This window comes from Manduca sexta, chromosome 11 (genome assembly GCF_014839805.1).
Source record: "Manduca sexta isolate Smith_Timp_Sample1 chromosome 11, JHU_Msex_v1.0, whole genome shotgun sequence".
NCBI lineage: Eukaryota > Metazoa > Arthropoda > Insecta > Lepidoptera > Sphingidae > Manduca > Manduca sexta.
In genome coordinates, this window is record NC_051125.1 from 5,383,251 (window position 1) to 5,409,980 (window position 26,730).

At 33.0% G+C, this 26,730-nt stretch overlaps 1 protein-coding gene across 5 annotated transcripts in view; it reads left to right on the forward strand.

The window, feature by feature from the left end:
- LOC115442957 (apoptosis-stimulating of p53 protein 2) overlaps window positions 1-26,730 on the forward strand; it is a 228,154-nt gene that overhangs the window by 108,165 nt on the left and 93,259 nt on the right. The window contains exon 2 of one of the 5 annotated variants that reach the window (XM_030168220.2): window positions 117-864. The exons of 2 other annotated variants lie outside the window; for them this stretch is intronic. In XM_030168220.2, coding sequence (XP_030024080.2) covers window positions 394-864 — 471 coding nt within the window. In that variant the 5' untranslated portion in view covers window positions 117-393. The remainder of the gene's footprint in view (window positions 1-116; window positions 865-26,730) is intronic. 2 more of the 5 variants (XM_030168229.2, XM_030168235.2) reach the window with 2 other exon arrangements.

A 26,730-nucleotide genomic window follows, 5' to 3' on the forward strand; every position in this document is an offset into this window, starting at 1 on the left:
AAACGTCAAAACATTACCACGTCCTGTCTCACTGCCATCGGTGAGAAATGAAAAAACATCAAGCAAAATATAAACATTACATTTTGTCATCTAATGTTATGAGTTATGGTGCGTAGATATTACAACCTGAAGGGTCGGCATGGTTCTCAAAATAATGTGTAGACAAACTACAGCAACAAAATAAGAAGCGAGCGCCGCGAGATTATTACGAAGATATTTTTTTCCTGCAGTTTAATCTGTAACATATTGCTTTGTGTAATTTAATACCAGTACGCCCACTCGTTATCTGGCGAATATTGTTATTTTTCCATCGCTTTAACCGTGAAACAGTATAATATTATTGAAGCCAGTTGTATCGTAAATAAAACTATTCAGATTTGAACCGTGATAAACATGGAGTTCCGTACTCCTCAGTTAAACAGTGAACTAATACAAAGTGTATATTCAACATCTTCGGGACACAGAACACCGTCGGTAGTAATAGAAGATCTCAGCGAAGAGGGGCTATATCCCGTGAATGACAATTATCTAATAACTTATCCAGACAGCGAAGTCGAATCGGATGACATGAAAAAGCCGATTTGTGACGACAAGAACGAGACTGCTGAACTTCTTAATCGTTGTTACGAGAATCCCCTTTTCATTCCGCCAAGCGAAGTTTTAAAAGATGAGATAAGTGACGACGGCGACAGTCAGGAACTAATGAAGAGTGAGGCAAAAAAGTTTAAGGATTATAAGTTTTGTGAGGCAGTTAACGACTTCGACATCGAGTTAGAAGCGGGTGAAGCGGTGCCTATAGTGTACCTGTCGACGACGCGCGCCGCGCGGCTGCAGAGAGCACTTCGACTCGCCGGATACAAAAAGGTTTGCTCCTTTCTTATTAATATCCGCCACTCTTTTTGTTATTTCCATTTCATATATTTTTTGTTTGAGCCCAACTTCGGGACAGCTAATTAACATTTCATTTTCCGTCATGAAACTTTCCTCTGTTTCGACAAAGCGTAATTGAAATGTCGTAAAATATTTGCGGTATAGGAATGTAAAGCCTTTTTAATCTGCTTTGCGATGTCGTTCTAAAATTGCACTGAGTGTTCTCATCTAGTTTGTTAATTACTGCAGTTGTTAGCACATGTGGGATATTACCGAGACTCGACAGGAACTCGTATATTATATTTGCAAATGTACCAATGTTATTTACTGTATGTTTGATGAGACTGGATTATCTATGATTAGAACATATTATATTGAATGTAGCTGCGGCTGAGTATAAGCAAACACACAGTAATATAAATTAAACTGTATTGTTCTCTGTAATTGCTAGATTAATTTGGTTGTGAAAATGAACTAACTAAATATAGTTATGTTGAAAGTACTCACTGGCACATCAATCTGCTCTATCCTATATTATTTTAGACTATATCTTTTTATGAACACAATACAAAGCTAACTCATTCACCTGTTTTTACCTGGAAGTCGTCCAATTAGCCGCTGATCTACGTGACCACCTTTGTTTTGTGAACATGCTATTAAAAACACTGATCTCCACACGGGACTGTTGTTTCATTCTACACCTAGACTGCGCTAAATTGGATATTGTGTGACTGAGAGCTGTCTTGTTTACTGTACTGTTTTCAAAGATAGCAATAATATTATTTGTTTTAATACGTCGGAAATTAATCTTATTGAGGTGAACGTTTTGTTTTTATATAGTTTTGTCTAAAGTTTTATTGAGTAAAAAACGGTGTAATATACCTTCAATATTCTAAGGATTTGAAGTATATATCAATCCTTGTTTTACATTTTAAGTGTTTTGAGAGAACGCTTGACATGTCACGACGTGATTAGCCTTCGCAAATCTTGGAACCATGACTCACATTTCCTTTCACGCTATATATAGAAGGCTATTGTGGTCCAACACGCTGGTCAGATATTAGAAAAAGCTACACTGGTTGCATAGGTTCTGAAGTAGCCAAAGTTTTTGTATACTTTCTACTAACGTAATATAAGCCAAGAAATGAATTTATCGCAAAATGTGTAAAAATATTTATTTTAAGGTGTATAATTTTCAGGTAAAACACAAACTTTTCGAACAAATTCCGCGCACATAAATAATTTCGTAGCGATGGATTAAAATACTTCAACTGCTTGAGAAACTTTGCCTCGCGTCACCATGCGCTATTCTCATTTTAAGACATCAGGGAGAAAGTTGGACGCACATACGTGCAGGCGCGCAATAAACACTCCGAGAACTTAACACTGGAATTCTTTTAAGTTCAAGAAATATTGCGAATTACATTTCTTAATTAATATTCCAATTCCATATAACGTTTTATTGTAAAAATTATAGGATTACTTTTTACCTAACGAACATAGTATCGTCTAATCACCAATGTCTGATAAACTATTCAAAGAAGCATCTATAACAGTTTGTTTACAGTGTGTAGTTTATGATACAACCAAAAATGAATGCCATATTATTTTGTGATTTGATTATTATTAAAAACGTATATAAAATAATATATGTTGAAATTCGTCGAATAAGTTTCATCATCAGCCGCAGGATGTCCACTGCTGAACATAGGCCTCCTCCGAAGTTAACCTATTTGAGATTTAAAACGGGAAGAATCTCCAAAGCCAATACCGTATTGATAATTTTTTGTTAAATAATCTAAACATAACGTTATGAATTGGCTCACAAAAGTAACTTTCTTTACCCTTTTATAAATTAAATACATTTGACGTCATTAGCATTGCGGTAAAAAGCTGCTTTCGTAGCACCGTTGAGTACATAAAAAATGCAGCAAATATACGTGTCTTGGCAAGCAGAAGTCTTTATTTACCAAGAACGGGGCGAGGCTATTGAAATGTTTCATTTGCTAAAATCCAAAGTCTGACTACATGCCTGTTTCGTTTAAAATGGGTGTGAATTTTGTCTTCATTATCCTACAGCTTCGTGCGGTCTGAGCGGTTTGCGAAAGATACCATGTATGAAAATATGGGGCGCGTTTAAAATTACATAATGCACCGCTTTATATGCAAGATGTATTTTGCATAATCATTATAATCGATTAATTTATGTAAAACGTTAAAGGTTGAAATTGTATTTGTAAATTTTCATTATTTTATTGCCTTTTTGTTAATTATTGAAAAATATAATTGATAGTGAAAATCAGAAATGAAAGCTTTATTGTGAGTTTTATAGAAGGCTAATTGATGCTCGCGGCTACGCCCGCGTGAATTGCCTTTCCTGCTACACAATTGACAACATTTCATTTTTTCAACATACCCAATATTTTATGAAACTAGATCTAAAATTATGAGACCCATATTTTTTCTTTTTTCGAAATTCAGATATTTTCATTCATGATTTTCACTTTGAATTTTGTTTTATTCTAAAACGACGTAAGCACCAAATGACGTCAAATATACGGCTCAAAACGCAATGACCTTTGCTTTGCAGTAAAAAAGAAGTGAAGTGACAGTTTTTTTGTTTCTCTCTCTCTCTTTGAAAGTAACAGTTGTGACGTATCTATTGTAATATTGACATTTGACGTTGACAAATGACGGTGTCTTAGTTATTTAAAATAAATAGTAAGGTGGACCGAGGAACTATTTCATTCAACCGTACATGTGACGTCATCAAGCATTTTTCGGTTTTTAATTTTTTTCTTCGAAATTAAGTATTAAAAAAATATAAAAAATTCATAATCGAACTCAGAGTGGAAAAATTATGAAACGGTATTTTTGTTTTAGGCATGTTTACATTTTGAAATGTTGTCAATTCCCTAAATCACGTAGCGATTCTTAGTGCTATCAGTCCGACGCTAGCGCCATCTACAGGAACAAATTACCGGAATAAAAAGTATATGTTAATCCGGGACAGTGTGTATATGCCAATTTTTATTCAAATCCGTTCAGCAGTTACTGCTCTTACTTTGAGAATAAACATTTTGACAGACATTTTCATTAATATTAGTAAGATGTAATGCTAACAAGAAACGGGATTATTAAACATTCTTCTGAGTATATTAGACCTCACATTTGTTCACAATATAGGGAAGTAAATTGCTCATACGACAATTCAAATCAAAACAGTGTAGGAAAACTAAAGTAGGCTGAAAATATCGAGCGGTAATTTCTTGCGAAGGCATCGATGGCGAGGAAATTGGCTGGCGTGGCGCGCAACACACGAGGAACATGGGCCGGAATTTGATACTTCCTGAATGGAACTGAGCCAAGTGACTGAAACGACGCCCTGCAGTTACTGGAAAATGGGCCGATGAATGACATGCTGCAGACCATTCCAATTATATAAGTTATGACTTGTTTAACATGTTTGTTGGAGTTAAATTTAGAACAATATATTTTGGGTACATTTATTTGTGGTCTTCCATTGGTCGAAATTCGCTCGTCGAAAATATATTTGTAAACACATATTATGCATAAATTCAATTTGTTTGCACTATTCTATGGGTGACTATTCTACTATATTATAACGGTGAAGGAAAACATCGTGAGAAAAGTTGCATATCTGCGAAGTACTCTATATGAATTTTGAGCGTGACGGACTAAGACCTAATCCCTCTTAATAGTAGAGGAGATACGTACTCAGCAGTGGGACAGTTTATAATAATGGGGTTGATACTATTATCTATACTTTATGTGAATCTTAAACATGCCAAACCTCACATTCCGCCAAAAAGGGGAACAATATTTTCTCTTTACGTATTAATACTCGTATTTGATAAGGTGCGATTATGGTTCAGACTGATTACACCAATTTTGTATTTGATACTAAGTATATTTTGTGTTAATTTACCTATTTCTACATTGTTTACACAGCAGTGTAATTATTTAAATATTATTTTAAGAATGTTCCAGAGGGCACTACATGTTGTCTATAGTAATTTGGTGCATTAAAACAACGAAGCCTTTGTCTCCAACCATCTCGTTTACCGAAATGCTTTGAAATTTCGTCAATCCTATCACTTTAAACAGGTAAAATTGATACCGACTTCCTGTGTTGCAGACACGACAAGTAAGCGTGTAGGTGTTTCAAAATTAGTTATTTTGTTACAACATATAAACTCTTATCTGGTAGAAAATAAGGACGAAATTTAATTTCCTACAGCACGAATACATTTTAGTACATTAACTTGGTACTTGGCACTGCCGTCACATTTCAGAACTGTGACGTTCTAGGCGAGGAACGTGATGCTTAAAACTGGCTTATTCTGGTATTTTTGCAAAGCAAGCGCAATTTTCGCACCTGTTTATACATTAATTACTTATATCAACAAAAATAACTTGCTGTGCTTACTACGTGGGTATTATTTCCTATTCTAATAATCTTACTGCTGAATAGATTGCAATGAAGTATTGCACGCTCATAAGCCTTGATATATAATATCATTATTTGCTATATAATCGTGTTATATATTATTTGTTTCGATTTTCAAAAATATTATATCCGTTATGTAACTATAGCAGAATACAGTTGTGTGAAAATTACATTTTCTAACCTAACATTATAGTACTCGTATAACTTTAGGATATAAAGGTTTTTCTAAGACATGCGCAGTGTTTTTAGTTTATTATTATAATTGATAGTTGTGACAAATTTTTTGATTATTTTTTCACACAAAAGAAATCAAAAACTACTTTTTTGTTATCAGATCATACTTTTAATTACGATTTTTGGGTTGATTCTTAGGTATATTTAAATAATAATACGAAAACGCTTTTCATAAAAGAAAAAGTTACATGTCGACATATACCACTAACGTGGCTTAAGTTTTATTGTTTCTCGACAGATTAGATCATAAATAAAAAATGTAGTAATTTCGCATTTGGTATTAAAAAGTGATCTCAATTTCCTTTAATCTCACTTTATTGAAATATCTGGATTCTCTTGCTAGTTCTTTAATAAAGCTTATCTACCTCGAAAGCGAAAGGTTTTATAAAACGTAGAATGAAAAAGAGGGATACATCTGTCAATTCCTTTGGAATTATGTAACAGTTGAATATTTAGTAATGAACAGACTGACTATGGTAATCATAGGAAGTTAAAAAACATTAAATGCTTTATTATATGAAAGCATGATGAAATGTACTTTGTTTTTGAAATGGAAGGAATTGATGATAAATTATACTACCGTGGCTTCGCCCGGATCAACATTTTTTTCGGGATACAAAGTTATTCCGGGATAAAAGTAGCCTATAACAATAAGGAGTACTTTAGCCTTTTATTAGTGTAAGAATTTTGAGAAACAGGTCTGTAGTTCCAAAGATTAGCCCCTACAAACAAACTATTCCTCTTTATAATATTAATATAGATTGGACTGTCCACTGGCAACTACAAACCGTGAACCTCAACAACAGGCGAAAATTAACGCCAACCCTACTGAATTTAAGTCAGAAAAAGGCACTAAATATTTGATCGGTTAATCCGAACTGATAAATAGTTTTATACTGTTTTAAACTTTTAATAAAACACTATCATCAAGATTAGTGTTATAAACTGGAGCTAGCAGCGGCCTGAATGAAATTTTATTTGCGTGGACGGCCAATGCGATGATTGCAATTTATTGTGAGACTGGGCGGCGAAACCTATTTAGTAATTCTTATTTAGATTTCATTTACGTTATGCAATTCTCGTGATGATTTTTTTATGATATTTACACGTGAATTCATGAGGCGTCCTACGCCAAGATATCACTGGGTGAATATGATCCAAACAATTGTCTTCTAATGATTCCATTTTGTTGTGCTATTTACATCAGCTTAAGCATGCTTTAAAACAGCATCTAAATGAAGCCTTAGTTCTATGTTTTCATTCTTTTAAAACAGGCTTACAGAAAGGATTTGCAGAGTTGAACGCTACCGATATTGGATGGAGCGGAACAGCCTTACATTGAACGGAATGGGACGGAGTGAATGTTAAAGAAGGGACTCACTACCGATAAAGGCTTATTTGATCTCGATCCAATCTTCGCCGTCCGACATTGTTCTTTTTTTTCTAGATTATCCGTTAATATAAAATAAATGGGCGGGATTTTCGCAGCTAGTTGTAATGCGGAACGGTTCACTGACACAGCTAATTAAAATAGCACAGCATACCGTGAATCCGGGTGCAGAGCGCTCGTTGATGCAAAAAACAAGCGAGAAGCGCATGTTTCCATTTTGGTGTGGCCGCGCGGTCTCGTGCCTTGTTTTTGTCTCCTCGGACCCGATGTGATATATGTGCTTAATATTATCATCGTATAAATGAATGTATAATGTTTAATTATCATAAAGCAGTGCAGACCTACATGGGCAAGTTTGTCCTGAACCCTATTTTGCAATATAGTTTTAGTACTTTTAATCTATCAGAATTCTAGCAATGTGCATGTTTTATAGTAAGTAGTGTTATAATATCAACGAACACCATAAAGGCCTTAATACATTTACAATTATTCTGATATAATTTTCGCTTTCATATCACTTAAATTGTTCCTTTCTCTCTGATATTCTCTAATGTTTTCAAAGGGCTTGCGGTATTTATGTTTAATATTTTGTATATCATTTATATGAATGTACGCAATATATTACTGTCACTAAAGTGGCAAAACGTCCAAAAGATCCACGAAAACTCGTCTCGTCTTACCACAGCTTAGTAACATCACGTTTCTTCATGTTGCCCTGTCACAATATTTTTTATCGTTTTGTGCTTTTAAATTTAATTAAACTGTTCACGATGGTGCGGAATATGAAACTCCAGTTTTCGTTGATTTAAAATCGTAGAGGGTATTTAAATTAGCGTTGTTTTTTTATCGGATAAAAATTCATTTCAAGAGGTGTTTCTGATTTCATATAGAAACTGGGACAGCATTAAGTTGTGGATAAAAATTGGTATTGTGTATTTCGGATGGATCGTATATACGAACACTTTTTGTCTCTTCGCACCTATTCAACTCACATGGGTTTGGGATAGCCTTTTTCATGGCATTGCAGCATTCTTCCTGCAGTACTTGTTGCCAATGTAATATTTAACCTACCTGTGCCATATCACATCTCACTTCCGTGATTATTATACAATTATTTTAATTTTTTTAAAAACTTACTTTTCTGTCTTATCAATAAAAGTAGATATTTAAAAAAAAATCTTGAAAACTCCCTGCCACTTTAATAACTACTCCAGCTAGTAGCTATTGTTATTGCCGACATATTTATTTTACGGAAATTCATAGTGAGCACGGCGCAAGTGTTGAAGTTAAGGCTATGGTTATCGCTTACCATCTGGCGTGCTATATGCTCGTTTGCTATGCCATATTAGGGCTATAAACATAAGGATATATTGTAGGATGAAAGTTTTTTATAGTACTATTACTCTTACCAAGTTTGTGTACTTGAACGGGTCTCTAAATTACCATCATCGTATCAAAACGTATTTTTTTAGACGTGCAAGGTAAAGTGTCCCCACTGCACCTGATGGTAAGTGGAGTGGGGTCCAGTAGAATGTCAACCGACGAGAGACGATTATCGCTCGGCAGTTGGCACAATTACGACAGCCTGTGATAGAGTATGTGAATTAAGTAAATGATTTGTTATTTTGTTTCAGGCGATGGAACAGGATTTATAAAACATTAAAACTACATTTTGTATGTACTTGCAATAATAACACAAATGTCAAAGATATATTAATGCAATATAATTTCTTTATTATGAATTTGCAAAGGTCACTCTTAAATAACTTAAGATAAAATAACGAGGGAGATAAGTCGCAAACGCGGTCAAAGTTGCAAGTTATATCTCTCATTCTAATCGTGGCAGTTAGTTATCAAGTTTAGTTTGGGCCAATTATGGGATATCTATTGATAACCCGATAAGTTGGCGTGCCGTGAGGCTGACATTAACAGTTAGAACAATTGCACAAGTGCCTCTGTAAATGTTAGAATTTCGAGATAACTCCCAGATTAAGTTTTGTAATACGCGAAGTCCCAGAATTGTGCGACTTTTGAAAAGCGTTTGAATATTTGAGTTGATGAAAATCCCGGACAACGCCGGGTTTGTCGAATTTAATTTGATGAATGCCTCGGTGGCGAAGTTGTATTACGGTACGACTGCAGTGCTGAGGTCTTGGGTTCGATCCCTGTCGGGAAGTGATATTGGGTTTTTTTACCCAGTATCAGAAATCTGTAAATTATGCCAGATATGGCGATAGGCTCGCCCTATCATGGGACGGAATACACACGGCGCAAAGAGGGTGCATCAGTTACACCTCTGCCTGACTTCGAGGATAAAAGGCGTAAGCGTGTGTCCTTTTGATGATACAAAACAAAAACGTATAATATGTTATATTATCTAATTATATAATATGTTATATCATCTAATCATATAATATGTTATATTATCTAATGTTCAGTTCATGATGGCTGTAATAGTAACTTTGTTGAGTTCCGTTATCTGCGGCTTTAGAATATGACTATTATATTCCACGGCATTCGTAAAAGTCGAGTAAAGTATTTACAAAGTCGCGTAGTACCCTATTGAATATTATCGGATTGCACGCAACGCATCTTGGAAAGTCATATGAAAACTCTTCACAATAAAACTCCTATATTCGGAGGCCACGTTCATAACTTTGTCGAATTTCAAGAAGCTATATTTTGTGTATCTTAACTAAGTAACAATACGGTCTATTATATATACACATAAAATTGTTCGTAAAACAAACTAGAAAGTTACAATTTATACGTCAAAATATACCTCTGCTAAGTTTGTGAAATTGTTCCACGTTCCGGAGAAGTCACGTCGAAGCACCTACATTTTAGTCTATACGCTCTCGTAGCCGTAGTTTTACACCGCGTGACGTTTTGCTCAAGAACTCTTTAGTTTTCCCCTGTAATTACATTTTACACGTGCACAGAGCTGGGATGCTGATTACGAAATTGCTAATTCTTGCCTTTGTGCTGAGTTCTCAGCTGTAAATTCCTTTATTTCATGGCGGTAGGAAGCTCATTAGGTTTATTTTTATTTCTTCGTGCCTAAGTTGTTGTGTGTAACAGATTATTCACTGTAAACAATATAACATTTTCGAATAAAATGTCGCACAAAACTTTTGAACCCGTAAATTGAACTCAACTATTTAAAATTGCTAAACTATTTAGAAATTTATCATTATGTCACACAATAATTCAAATGAGAATTAAGCTATGAGGACCATTCCAAAAATCATAAATTTTTGAGATAAATTAAGAAAAGTATTACTATCAAAGTCGCCTCGTTTTTATATTATTTTGGACTGAATGACCACACATCAATATGAACTAAAAGTAACGCGTAAATGACAGCAATTTTTTACGTAATTGACAAAAAAGCTTCTTGAAAAAGTCTGTTGTGTCTTTATTGTAAAATTTTATCATAAAATCATCGCCTCTTTGTCCTCATAAAGATTCCATACAAGAACAGATTTTGTCCTACTTTAACGCCAGAGCTGAACACCATCCATCAATGACAGTGAAAAAATTTAACGCTCTTATAAGGCGACACTCTCTAATATTAGAGGCGGCAATGTTATGAAATATTCTCATAAAAATTACAAAAAAATTGCTCCAGAATTCCTATATTCATTCACATTAAAATGTAAGGCGGATAATGAAAAAATATTTGGTATAGCGTTCGTTTGACGTAAAATATTATTTATGAAATGCCATTAATAAATATTGTAATTAACTGAAATTAATTATAAAGTTAATGAAAATTTCGGGTAAATGAGTAACTTTATGTTATATTTTGTCCAGTATAAAGAAACTGAACATTTAATGGTTCCAAGATGATTCTACCTGGTTGTTTGTGACAGTCATTCTATCTCAGTCTACGTTACACGGATAAATTAATGGCACATACAATTTTATTACAATCAAGTGCATAAGGTTTACTTTTATTTGACACTTCACAGGTTTTTAATTATAAGTCTTTTGAAATACTATTTAAAAGTATACGAGTATGAATTTACTAATATAACCTTCTCACAAATATATCTTAATTATTATTATCGTATATTTACATAATATAATGCCCAAAGTATAGCTTAGAAATGTCCGCAGGTTCAAATCCCAATTGTACATACCTCTGACTTTTCTAAAGTTATATGGGTATTCTTTGTAAATTATCGCTTTGTTTAATGGTAAAGAAAACATCGTGAGTAAATTTGCATAACTTACTAGTTCTCTATAAGAATTTTGAGGCTATGTGAAGTTTTCCAATATACACTAGGCCCGCATGGTGGACTAAGGCCTAATCCCTCATAGTAGTAGGAGGCCCGTGCCTATGAATGGGCTAATATAATAATTATTATTATACGTTTGTGTTTTAACATTTAAGATTTTACTATGATTATTATACATTTGTGTTTTAACATTTAACATTGAAACACATTTCCAACTGATCTTAAATATTCGAATGAACTTGTGTAACTAATGGTTTTCCCAATACGCGTGAAATTTTAACGTTTATTCCGGTTCATTGGTTAACGAATCTTAATATAGAGTTTTGAAATTTTACCGGGGTTTTATCGGGGTTTTTTATATTATAATTTCTCCCGACGTTTAGAAGACTTTGCCTTCATATAAAAAAGCGATAAAATATAAAAAAAAGTTTTATCACAATGTCCATCGATTATTATTTTACATCAAAATCCTTTTGTTTTTATAAATACAGTGGTATAGAATAAGATTAAATAAATTCAACGTAAGAATGAAATACATCGCACCGTAGAACAATAGTGAAATGAAAACAAATGTAGCAGATGCATAGGGTAATCCATCAAGAGCCAATGAAAGATAAATGAAAGCAAAACGTTTCATATAAGCTTCCCGAGCGCTAGTGTAACGCCTGAAACAATTAGCCACCTACTAATGGTTCTCAACATCAATCTAATCTACGCTCCTCTACCAATTATTTTTTTTCCTTTTGACGTAACAAGCTGTAGAGAACAAACTAATTAATTTTCACTCATTTACAAGTCGTTTGTTTTAAGCTCTTTTTGACCGCGTCGTTAAATAATAAGACCAGTTTTTCTTGTCTAAAACGAGAGGAATTCGTGAAATGTACAAGAATTTTAAGCGGTTCAAATAATGTGGGTAAAATGTCGGTTTGTTTTATAAGCCGGAGGGAAAGTGTCACGTGTGAACACATGTAATATTGCACAGTCATTGTGACTGCTGGCTTTCCTTCGCAACCTCTTCCACTTAAATTTCTTTTACCATTATGTCTATTTATATAATAAATATGGTGAAATAACGTTTAATATGTAGAAAGAAATTCATAATTCATACCGTAATTGTCCCATTAAAGAGTCATTAAAAAGTTTCACTGTTAAAATGTCTCATAAAGTTTATTTGTGATTATGATCACTTAATATTATAATTATAAAATAGTGTTACGCAGAAGAATAATTTAACACATTCCTTACACTATTTTTATTATTACTAACTTGCCAACATTTAAATAATTTGTCATTAATAACTATTTTTTTATTTCAGGTACGTTTGTTGCGGCCTTAGTAAGTTATTATTTCTAAACAATTTCCATGCAAAATACACCGTTAGCATCTATGAAATAAGATTATATTCCCAAATCCATTTGACAAACCTAAGCAGCTAGTTTCCGTTGCAAAATGGAACCTCTTTGGCCAAGTTCTCATTTCGATCCGGTTACGTATTAAAATGGGTCACAGTTATATTCGTAGTTCACGTTATGAAAGCCCATTATCCTGCGGGATCCTACCTGGAGCAGACTTATAAAGTGTTGAATCTATGAATAGTCTTGTTAGTCAAGCGGGGTATGTATAACACGATTATTCAAAACTGAGACAGTCGGTATTCACTTGTATCCAATTTTGGAATTGCTTGCGTCGTTTCTATAAGCTTAACTGTGAATAAATTGCGTTTCAGAAACTCCATTCCGGATTTAGTTCGTATTTAGTGTCGCGGCGAAAACTTTAATGTGCTAATTAAAGTATCTAATATATTAAATGAGGCAACGCGATGTTGGAGTGCACGCCATGCGAGTTTTAATTGAAATAAAGGGGGAGACGAGACGTTCTCGGCAAACTTTAGCTTCTCGATGTTTAAAGCTATGCCCCGTCATACATTTTCATATGACGGCCTTGTGTTCGTTAATTGAAGTGACGTTGGTGATAAATATAACTTATAAATACTAGGTCTGAGTTTGGTTTGTATTTTGCAGTGTGTTTTATAATAATTACGCGAAAATATCAATGACGTTTCTACATTTATTATATTCAATGTTCTCTTTTTAAATTCTTCAACTCATACACGATTCTTCAAGTGTCTGTGATCAAGTTATATACATTTCTGGACTGTACTATACAAATTCCAACTTATAAAACATTTTAACTAAACCTAACCTAGTCTAGTCGTTCGATAAATAGGATATCTAAATCTCGGGGACTGTAATAAGTCCTGTTTATAGATAGGCGACAGTTTGATCGAAACGCGTATATCAAACTTACCTTTACGTCGGATTCTTATCCTTATGAACCTTGAGGCTTTTTATAAAGATAAATGTTACAAGCGAATATTGGTACGGTTATAATGGCTATTGACATTTTTGGTGAAAGATTGGAAATGATAACTTCTTAAATAGGTATTGCGTGATTTTTAGCAATAGCAATTTGGTAAGATGAGATGTAGAGAAGTTCTCGCAGTGATTTTTTTTTGTCCTAGAAAAAGACAATATTTTTTCCTCAAAAATATAGTAATTCGATGTTCAAATTAAAAAGTGCACTTATTTAAATACTAGTTAAAATAAAGTATATTTCAAAGAAAATAAAGCCGACGTTTAAATAAAAAGAAGCTATTAAAACTTATCCTATAGCTGCAGTTAAACATTTAAGTAGTCTTGTCACTAAAACACTTTTACACGGCCTAAAAAAGAAAATGTCTCTTGTTCCGCGTTTGTTTCAGTCCGATATTTTTTTCAACTAAATTATACAAACAGGGTTGTCAATTAGTATAACCGGTCTTTTCATTTAGTTTTTTCCATTTATTTTTGTTTTGTATTCGAAGTAGCAATTTCTTTTAGTTAGTAAACATTAAATGGTATCCTCATTCCTTTTAAATGATACGATCTTGAGCCTAGACTGTGAATTTTGGTTAAACAAACCCGACAACAGTATTTTTGTATAGTACTTATAAAATTATTTGTATTGATCATGATACAATGTACACCTATCTTAACGCGTTGTGTTTACGCAGTATTATTCATTTCATCATAGTGGGCGGCGTGACCAACGCGAAATGCATGGATGCTTAGTAAAAGTTAAATATATTTATGAACACACAATTTATGATTACAAAAAATCAATTTGACTTCCAACCGCCAATAATATACTGCAAGATTCGGCTCAAGTTTAATGTTATAATATGCTCATATAAGCCAAATTTTTCTTTACATTTAAATAGCTATAGTTATAGGAATTGTGTCATAAGACACTAATTTTCTATCAAAATGTTGTATCTATTGTAATCAATTAGCAGTTAACTTATCAATACTTTAAGTGGTGAATCGAATTTATTTGCAAACATCATTTGGTTTGTATTTTATGGACTCCCGTTTAGTAATCTATTATATATCCGCAAATATGAGTCGTTAATGTCTCTGCTTTGCACACCTTTTTCCAATTCCTGAACTCTCATCAATCATGTCTTTCATCTTGTCGATTTTTCATTCGTGATTATTCGATGTACACGTTCATTTGGTAAACGTTATTTAAATATACTGTTTGTCATCATTTACAAGGCAAGTCTCTCTATGCGAGAGTCCGCCTGGGTAGGTACCACCGTAATGTTAATTTCTGCCGCCAAGCAGCAGTGTGTAATCACTGTTCCGGTATAAAGGACATTGTAGCCAGTGTAACTACTGGACAACGTAAGACTTAATATCCCTTCTTTCAGGATGTCGAGCTTAGCGGAATACCAAACAATACTTTGTAATTCAAGGTTGGATGGTGTTTCTACTGTTTATGGGCGGACGTACCGCTTACCATCAGGCGAACGGCAAGCTCGTCTCGTCATTCAAAGCAATAATTTTTTTTGTAATAGAATATAATAAAAATAAATTCTACGTGTGTAAGGGATGTTCGACAGCTTTCAAGTATATTTGACAATTATCATAAACAGCTCATGTAGATAGTACTCTTTTACTATCATTTATTTGGGAGCATAAAGTATTCCTTTTGTCCTATTTGGTCGGTTTATAGATTAATGTGACTAGTAGCATTCATTTAAAAGTTGTGAAACGGGTAATGTACTATAATATCGTTTCACTACGTAATAACTAAATAGAATAAGACTGATAGTAACTTATCTCGTATTTATGTGTAGAATTAGAGGTGCAGTAACTATAAAATATTGCGGCAAACGTGAATCTTTACTTGGATTTCACAAGCACTTACATTATTTCCTTAGGGAAAACGATACGGTCTGCAGCTTTGAGCGTATGTACAAATTAGTACTTAGGACCAGTTGATACTCCCTAGTTAAGTATTTATACCACACTTTATTTTATTAGGAATGCAATGTTTGTGCTTCGTTCTCCGTACCAGAGTAACATATTTCATATGTAAGAATCTTGTCTGGCTTCTGAGTTAAGCCTTGGCTAGAATAATTGAATAAATAGTTGTCATTGCAATAAATTTAGAAAATTATGGCCATTAGTGTCCTAGATAAGATGAGAAAAACCTGCCTATCGGGCACGCAAATTATGTAGGCAACTACAAGATTTTAGCTTTAAAATGCTACTTTAATCTTTTATAGTATGTTTATCATTGTAATATATTTTATTTATATTCTTTAAATTTTACAGTTTATACACTTATTTTGATCTATTAGATTGCAAATTAGGTATATTTATATTTTACGTATATGTTTGAGTTATCCATAAATCTTTATTTATTTTATAAGTATCTTATAATCCATACGATATGATATGATTTTTTTTCTTTTGACAAACAAATATATTTTGTTTTTTTTTTCTCCTGTCTCGTATTACATCACATTATTGTAGGGCTCCTTAGTAATTTGCGCAATATTATGCGAAAATGTTCTCATCATCCGAATCAGACGACTCCAAATATTGCGGACGAATAAACAGACTGACAAAATTACATACACGTTATATCCCAAAAAGGGTAGGTAGAGGTGCAATGGGACACCCACTTTCTGTCGTGTGTTTTCCATCCCATGAGATGATAGGGGGCGAGCCTACAACCATATGGGGTACAAATTCAAGACTCCAGGCTGGCAGTAAGTAGAAACACTCAACGTCACTGCCCAAGCCGGGATCAAATCCGAGACCTTAGCACTGCAACCGTACCGTAATACAACAGACACACATACATTTATAACAAGGGATAATACTGAGGGATAACCCGAAGGACTTCAGGCAATCTAGGGTCACGGGCTAACCCATTATCGCGGTGCGGCACTAGTCGTCACATAAGTCACCTCATACATATTCCTGGCTCTAATAAAGTTTATGTAAATGTTTGTTCTTGTTCATGAAAATGTTCTATAGTATCTGGAACGCAGTAGTTCGCCAAAAATGTCGGATATAGTACCGTACTGAATAGATAGAACTTTTTGTAATTATAGGGATATAAATGGTCATGTTTATAAACAACGTAGAACAAGTTTTAATAAATATGTTTTTCTTAGTTGGCCTTTGGTCATTTATTGTAATGACCAAAATTCGTTAAACATATTTTCGCTTATCGAAAATAGTACAAGGAAATGGAAGCGTTTACAAATAATAATCATAAGTTGAAAATATATTTCAGCTGAATTACTGAATCAAATTTTCACAACATTTTTCTATTGTAATTATTGTGAATGATTTTCTATGACAGCGTCCTTACTCGAACAACGAGTATGAATATTTCAAAGGTTATGAAATATATTTATAGGCGAGGCGACACGTTCGCATATTTTGTAAATCCTTGGGCGCGAACTTTTCCTAAAGTTATTCACATTTATAGGTTGAATTTTGCCGTTGCCAACGATCGCGCTGTTGGCGATATCACTTTTCGCGTTTGGGAAACTTGAGAATGTGCTTTCATATGCTAAATTTACTGGTAATAGCTGATTTTATATCTTGCTTTTGTTTGTGTAGTCATTTTGAAAGTGTTTAAGAGCGATAACCGTGGATTACATATATTCATAAAGTTTGTTTTATATGTTTTCCATAGCAAAATTCGTAACAAAATCTGACAAACAACGCTCAGTTTTAACCGGCCGTCTTTTCCAACTTTCACATTTTTAATATTAGTAAGAAGTAAGATGCAAACAGGAAACAAAAACATAAAACTTGGAAACATTTAAAGCTTTTAATCAAGAATTTCATTTATTTTTAAGAACAAGACCGTCAACCACAACGAAATAAAGATATTTTACAGAGGCTGTTATTGTTGCTGTAAAATGTTTTAATGCACGGACCAGACGAGTACAAACCCTACGTCACTTTTAAATGATAGCTTTGGAAACAATCTTTGTCCTTTATGTAAACCTATTAAAAACAATAGTTTATTCATGAGTACTTATGTTTACGCGAATGTAAGACACTGAAACAAAACTATTTTCCGGTTTATTTCGCGGTTTTTATATTCTATTGCTGAACGCAATGCAGTTTTCCTTTTAATCGTTAATTTAGGTTAAAAATTCAAGATAAGTATATGGAGGAGGTGTGAATAGGGCAAATTAAATAAGCGGACTGGAACAATAGCTCATGGAATTCTAACAAAACTTATTGAACGTAAGTTATTTAATAATTTTTGACATAATTTATTTAAAAGTAATGCCTCAATAATATACCCTAAATGAATATTTTCGACATGCACTCGTATAAGGGCCTTACAAAAACTCACATGGAAACATTTATGTTTTTAAATAAAACGCTTCAGATACTCTTCTTGGCACCATTCCTATCTTTCTTCAACGCTCAAAACAGCTTTTAAGAGCATATTAAAACATGAGTATAGTCATTTGTATTTTAAAAAGAAACTTATATCGCATTATAACATTTTTCTGAAGGACATTATCTAGCACAATCGGTCTGAACGCTCAGACTATCTTTTATCTTTCTTCCAATTGTACTTTACGTCTCCAATAAAATGTGTACTCTACGGATGTAAAAGATTGCATTTGAAAACGCAGCGCTTGCAACTTTAACAATAGTGTCCTAGAAACTATAATTCGATGTCGTTATGGAAGCTGTAAGAGAGATATTTGTATGATCCATTTTTAAATTGTTTTTTTTTTTGCATGCCGACGTAGATTAAATGTGTATTGATTGATTACGTAGGTACTGTGGAATATAATATGCGTGTTGTACTCAGAAAAAGCTTTAGTTATCTAGACACGTCTTGAAGAATGCAGCTGCAGGATTACCTAATAATTAAATTCGTTCGATGAAAAAACCACAAGGAAAAACCTATAATTATATTATAACACATTATTACATAGCATAAAATTTTATGATAAGAAAATAACAAAATTTGACGCTTTGTTAGGAACGGGGCTATATGTTGATACATATATATAATGCTAAAGACGTGTAAAATATTAAAGAATATGAATACAAACAGTGATTTATTGAGTACTATGAATTCTTTTGGACACATCGCATCCATAGTGATCTCGGGAGACACCATGAATCTGAGCTAGAGTTAGAACTATATCACAAGACGCAACTGGCTTTCCTTCCTCAACTGCATAAAATTTAATATAATTGTAACCATATCATGCAAAAACTCACATTTGATCAATTACAATCGCTAAAGTTAAGTACATTATATGCATAAAGCGAGATTTATACGGACAGATTTTTATGCTCTTATTTCCGAGTTATTTAAGGTACCGACTGATCTATTTAAGGTAACTCAGAACAAGTTATCCGCGAAATACAGGTTGATAAACTGGTTGGGAATGAAACAGGAACAAGGAAATCAAAAATTTAATCCAGGCTTCAGGCAAATTCATTACGTTCAGTTGGCGAAGAACCCAGATTTCTCCAGAGACTTCCAGGTTATTGCACGCTCTCATTTAGAGCTGTATAAGGATGTGTGTGTATTTAATTAATTTCGAGTTAAAATTTCGGGAAAATAATAATGATAGCTAAAATTGTCATTTTAAGTTCATTTGCTTTTTAGTTCTTGCGTGGTGTGGAATAATTATATTTTTTTACTGTACTGTGTTAAGTATGTACTCAGATATCGTCTATATTATTTTTTAAATTGTAACAATGAAAGCTAGTAATCTGGAAAATATATGTCAATACATCGTTATTGCTTGTAAAGTTGTAAAAATATGTAACGTAACAATAATACTTAGTCTATTTAAATAATTTTAGTTAACTTATTACGTAGATATCTACTACTATATTACTTTTATTGAGTGAATTGTTTCTAGGTATGTAAATATATTATCAAATGTTTTTACAAAATGTTACTTTGTCTCCGTAATTCAAGTATTATAATAAGAATTTATAAGATTATCATGGTTCATTTAAAAGTAATATAACAATTTAAACAATGCTTCAATTCAAAACAGATTCACGAGGACAAAACTGGGCCCTTATTCTGTATGATAGTGTAAACGCGTAACGCGGCCGTGTCATGTTATCTTCGAGAAATGTACGTGGAATGGTATTCTGTAAGCCAAATTTCTATAGTCCTAAACATAATGCGTTGTGTTACGTGCTTGTTACGCACTGTTAAAATAACGTGCGGGATAGAGAATAAGGCCCCTGTTAAGACAAATTCGCGTCTAGGGACGTATAAATAGAAACAACATTGGAATTAAAGGCTTTAAAGCTACAAATTATATATTTTTTGTACTATAAGTAGGTACCGTATATTATGACTCAATATACACTGTCTAAACAAGTATCAATCTTGAGGAATTGGCAATGGAATAGAATAATACAAAATAATATGGTAAGAAAATTATGTCCAACGGTGTCTTATTTATCCTTTTACTTTCAAAACAAAGATGAAATAAGATCCTATTTATATCGCAATTCTATTTAAAAATGGTTGAATCGTGTGTTCACTTTACGTGCACGCAAAATCCTTAAATGTTCGCACGCGCATAAGTTTGTTTTCAAAATAATATATCACACTTAAGTTAAGATTACTTTAAGCCCCGTATAAGAAGATATATGGGGGCTTAATCCAAGAACTCAGAGTTATTTATTCTTTATTGGGGCATGCGCATTAGGCAAGTATGTATCAATCTCGGCATCACGAATTCGTGATTTTTTTGGGCAAAACGAAAATACTATAATATAAATCTAGTTTTCAAGAACGTAAATTTTGTTATTAAATGTTTCACTGCTATTCCCGCTAATATGCTGTATCGAAATATAGTGTTTTGATAGCCCTTATTACATCATGGGACAGAGATATATTCAGAAGAGTCTGTGTATACTAGTCACGTCTCTAATCTTTCTGAGAATAGAGGCGTGAATTTATTTAAAAAAATACACGAGTAATTAAACGTAAAAATAAATATCACTGAAACAGTAGCGAGCTCTGTCCTGGACCATTCAAGCCGTGATTGATTGATTGAATGGAAAAGTGAAAACGCAGGTTGAAACTAGGTCAATTTTATCGTTAATGAGTTTTGTTATCTTAGATAACTTTTAATGATAGATGTAGTAAGAAGTTTTAATTGATATTGTAAACGCTTATGAAAATACAATGTATCAACGACTAATTGTAGTAATACAATATTAAACCCGTAAATAAATACGGAATTAAAAAAATAAGTTTTATTTATGTAATCAAATATTTAAGTAAAAATTATATGGCAAATTCTTTAAACTGTATGATTCCTTTACAATAACGTAAATAGTTAAGATTTAAATATCACTATTATATATATACCTTTTTGTGTATAGGTAGAATAGATATAAAAGTCCTCAATAGTAGATAGACGACAACGCTTCGCTACTTACCAATACAATAACGTCAGGATATGGTCATGCAAAGTTCTTTGAGAACTCGTCGACTTCCTCGCACAATGGGAACACGTCCCCGAGCTTGATTCATGTATGTAAATGTAGAACCACCCTAATGCCGTGTTGGCAATCACGAAATGTTCGCAATATTTTTGCGGGGAATGTATTCCCGGAACGGCATAGAATAACATGAGATTTATTTGTAAAAATTACTTTGTTTAAAATAAATACTGAAAACATTGCATTAGCACTTTACGTTCGAAATTAAAAGTCTGTTATGTTGGAAGAGGAAAAAACCATCGAAATATGATGCTACCAGTGGAGTGTTTGTACAAATTAAAGAGAAAATCTGAAGTTGTTCGGAAATGCTACTTTTATTTCGTTGCAAACCATTATATCTTTTAATGAATGTATTTATTGTTTAAGTATTTTAGTGATTCTAAAATGTCTAAACAATATATACTTTATTCATTAAACATAACGAACATTTGAAAGCGGATAGTTGTTGACATACATTCGCGTCCACATTTACCTGTATTCAAAATAAAGCGAACATTTCTCGTTGCGAGCATTAAACACCAAATACTTGATATCACGCGTGATAGCGTTCTAATGACATTTTAATAGTGGCACAGAACACGAGAACACCCGATAATCATTCGTTCCAATAGAAGCAAATTATTCCATTATAAACAGAAAATTCATTCGGTCCTGTTCATTTATGATTCATTCACTCGGAATGGATGCCATTTGGACAGTTTAAACACTGCGCTTGTTTTGATGTAGCAAAAATGGCTGAGGTGTTTAAGTGAATATTAATGGCTGTATGGTAGTTTGCGTTAACGAATAGTGGTGTCTGATTGTGTATTAATTTAAATCACAAATACACGTTTTCATAAAGATAAATATAGATGGTGTTGTATAAAAACAATAAAAATCTGAATTGCGGTGTCAAGATTCTCCTATCGATGTATTTAGGTTTCACTCATTGATAAATTTTGTATTAATACACTTCTGAATATTCTGGGGACGTTGGATAAGTTATTTCTAGTTAATTAGGACTAAAAGAGATTTTAAAATCGAGGCTACATTGTTACAATTAAAGTATCAATAAGACTTTAAAGAAGAATGCGTTAAGTAAAATTACCGTTGTATTAAAGCCGACCTCAACGTTAAAATGACTCGGATCGATTTTAAAACAGGGATGAATGTAAGCGACATTGTATTGGTTCTAGGATTGAAGATAATAAACGTATACATTTATCTTGCTTCAGACCAATCGGTCGTGATGAGACCACAAATAATTGTCTACTAATTATTTTATAGGTTTTGTATACTTATTTATATGTAGGTACTAAGTAAGTATGCGCTTTACAAGATCTAAATTTTGGTAGTAGTTTACCGATAATTAATGAGATTGGAGTATTTTAAGTATAGTCACTAATTTGATAAGACTATTTAGTATACACAAAAATACCTGAAAAGCAGGCGTGCTTTACGTATAATCAAAAGTTAAGACTAGGGTCAAATGCTTATTAGTTCCATAACTGCAAAGTGCAACGAGATGAATAAGCGGTTACATCCCGTAATAGACAACTTATTAAACTGTGGATTATGTAGTTATGCGTACAATTATCTTTGATATTTATGTAATCCTTCTTATATAAAATTTATTGTACAATAGTACTTTATCTCAAATACATAAAGTTCAAAATATTGAAGGGGTTAAGACGGTAAATATCGCGTCATATTAAGTCTGGAGCCGTCGTGTAAACACCAACAATAACAAACAACCTAGCGCTAGAACAAACACCTGTCTTGAAACAGATGCCCTAACCGCTTGTTGTCCCGGACTTGGCAATGTTTTGTCTAGGCGAAGAAAGTTATGTACGTGGGTGATAATGTTTGGGTGGGTGTAAAGAAATAGGATAGAAATGATTTTATTGGTATAAATTTAATAAATAATAATATCAGCCCTGTATTATATACTGTCCCACTGCTGGGCACGGGCCTCCTCTACCTACTGAGAGGGATTAGGCCTTAGTCTACCACGCCGGCCTAGTGCGGATTGGTAGACTTCACACACCCTCAAAATTCCTATAGAGAATTTCTCAGATATGCAGGTTTCCCCACGATGTTTTCCTTCACCATTAAAGCAAGCGATAATTCACAAAGAATACACACATCATTATTTTAGAAAAGTCAGAGGTGTGTGCCTTGGGCTTTTGAATCTGCGGACATTCGTCTCGGCAGACCGTTCCCCAACCAACTAGGCTATCGCCGCTCAATAATATTATTTATAATATTTAATTGAGAAGATATTTTAGACATATACATGTACACTACAAACATAATATATTTGCAAATGTCTACAAATATGGTTGCTACCGACAATACACTTGGATTTAGCAATTCAGTAAATCACTTCCCCAACTTTTCAAATGTTTGATTCTAATTCCTAAGTAAATTACAGTCAGCGGTTTAAATTTCATACAAAAGTTGCATAACAATAACAATGTTTAACCAATATATAGAACGTTTTAGAGTAAACTCCGAGATTGTGGTTCAAAGGCAAAGCTTCTTGTTACTCGCCGACCGCAAGGTCTTCACTTTGATTCAGCGAAACGCTTGCATTTTACAATATTCTCCGAGTTGCTCTCACTTCAAGTGAATCAATTTAACAGTAATAGAGATAGGCGGCCGGTCTTCGCATTTTGTTGCTTTGCTTTATTTATTTTGTTTATTTTAATAACACGCCGTTGGTTAAAATTAAATTATTTATACTCAAAGTGAGAGTTATTAAACACAATATTATCAGCAAAAATGAAAAAAAAAAATAGTACTAATATAATAAATTATACGAATACATTCATAATATTACACCTTGAATTGTTACAAACAATTGTAAAGCTATTTGAAAGCCTTTCTTGTTAACATTTGCATAATTAAGCGATTTTGGTACGAACATTAGATATCACTTCATTAATTGAGAAAAAAAAATTAAATCATCAACAAAAGATAGTACATAATGTAGGCAAATAATAATATTATATTACCTTTACATTTTTATGAAAAATAGCATTAATTTGTAACAATTGAAAACGCGGAAATAAAGCGATGAATTGAAAAAGGTAAATAAAACGAGGATGGATGTTCAAACAGCATTATGCCGAGTTGCATACATTTTACATGCATTTTATGCTCTTTCATCCATATTACCTTTTCAATATTATTTGCGTGCTATCTATTATTTATATATTTGTTATCCGCGACGTGTTTTAAGTACAATAATATATTTTTTTTGCAATTTCAAATAGATTTAAGACTACGTAATAAACAAATATGCCTATTGTTAATATTGTGATCTTATGTAAGTTAATTTTATGAGTAGAAAAATTAAATACATAACCAAAATTATCCCTATAATTCTGAATGTTACTATATATTACTCTTAATACGCTTAAACATGGTGGAAGTAAACAAGACAGCGGTTTTAAAACTCCATATTCAAATACGAGGAAGTATAAATTAGGCAAAGGCGTGAAATTCCTCGGCCTGCCACAATCCATACAAAGGTGTGTTCGATGGAATTAAAATTCCAATTTCGAATGGACATTCGAACTAGCGTAACAAACGGTCTTATGACTATATTTCATACATTTTTATATTTTTACGGGAGTATTACGACAAAAATCTTTTTTGAATAAAATATTAAGAATTTATTATTAAACATAAAAAAAAATTAAAGGATTTCATATTTTTAAAAACACATTTAAAAAACACACAAACACATACAACTAGAAATAAGTACCTGTGTGACACCTACTCAAAAATATTTCAGTTCCAACGCACGCCCGATAGCACAATAAAATGTACTCGTAACGTTCTGGAATATAACTACTAAAATCTCGGCACCATATCTAAGGAAACACTCTAAGAGGACGCATAATACTCGTTTATTTGTGATGAGAGTCCTCGCGTAGAATCGAATCCTTTTACGCTATACAAAGTATGCATTATCGACAAGCTCTTTAAGTGGTCTCAGAATTCCAGAAACGTCTGCTTTCCATAAAATTCCTGATAAGGGATATATGTCAAGAAGTACGGTGCACTTGACGACCCGACCGGATGGGCATATACAATGTACCTGTAGTGTTTTATGGTCCGGTAATTGTGGACACATTTTTTTGGGCTTTCTATTGAAAGCGAATCGGTGTACAGTTACTGGCGACGCGGTTTGGGTTTATTTTTTTGTTGAGTTATTTGGGTAGTTTTGTTAGTCGGCGTTTTGGGTAAATCGCAATTTTGCTGCCGTTTTATGACGATTTGTTTAGTTTAGATGAAGTGTTCAGTACGTAACTATTATGTTGATGGTATAATTTAATTATCTGTTCCTATTATAAAACGTAATTTGTTGAAATATATCTAATGTATTTCTAAAACAAAAATACCGTTATACAGTACTAATACGTAGTTTATTGAAATATATCTTACGTGTTTCTAAAACAATATACAGTACAAATTATTTCGTAAATAAGGGTAACAATAACTGCGACGCACGTTAAACCAATAAACATCATTCTGTCACTTTTTAAAAGTTTGTATAAATGTATTCAACCGCGAATCCACATTTTGTAACATTAATCATTGATTGACTCGGCTATACGTTTAAAAGGTCATCTGCTAAATACTTTTTTGCTAAACGCAAATCGGTTACACTTGGGGGTCATCGTTAACTGTCGGTATTTCGGAGCTGTTTTTGCCTACAAAAATCTGCAGTGTCAAATTACAGTGGGAATTATCGGCTCCTTATTTGGGTTAGGGATGGGTGTATTTCACTTGTGCACAGCGCTACGCGTTTGCTTTATCCATGTAAAAAAATTGACAGACGGAACCTAGATATATGTAAAATATTAATAGATAAATATATAAAAATAATATTTGGAAGTTTCGTGGGTACTAATCCGCATTAAATAATAACGTGATTCTTCGTTGATATAACGATTTCAATCGCAGATAATGATTAACATACTTATAAGTTGTATTTAATATATACAATTATAATATATAAGTATATAGGTAAGCAAATCAAAAACCATTTTTGATACTATACAACAGCTTATAATACCGTATGCAAAATTATTTAGTTTTACTCAAATACCAAGAAGATTTTAGTAGCTCGTGGTGTCCTTTAGTTGCATGTCCACTGTTACACATAAATCTCTCCCAAAGATTTATACGGGTGGTCCTGAGCCGCCTACATTTAGCATCTCGAGATCATTATCAGCTCATCTGTCTAGTCCTACACAACGACCTAGGAGGACTGGGTTCTATACTATATTTTTAAAACCAAATATATTTTTGACTTTAACGTCATTCGATGTAACGAAATTAGTTAAATTTGTTTACCTTGAAATCCACTGCTTTTCTTTTCTACCTTGGCACGTGTTTTTATTATTCTTTGATAGGTTCTGAACATACTTGTTGTAATCTTTCTTACTTCACTCGCCATAAAACTCTCTTAACAATTATTAAAAATAATCTGTCGCATGAGTTTCGTTTGAAGAGTTTATACTATGTATTTCCATTACCCCTTTAGGATGTTGTCTTCGAACATAATATTCTGTGTAACGTTTACCATAAATGCAAAATTCATGACCCAAGGGAGTAATAAGCATTATAATTTAAGCATCTATCTTACGTAATGCA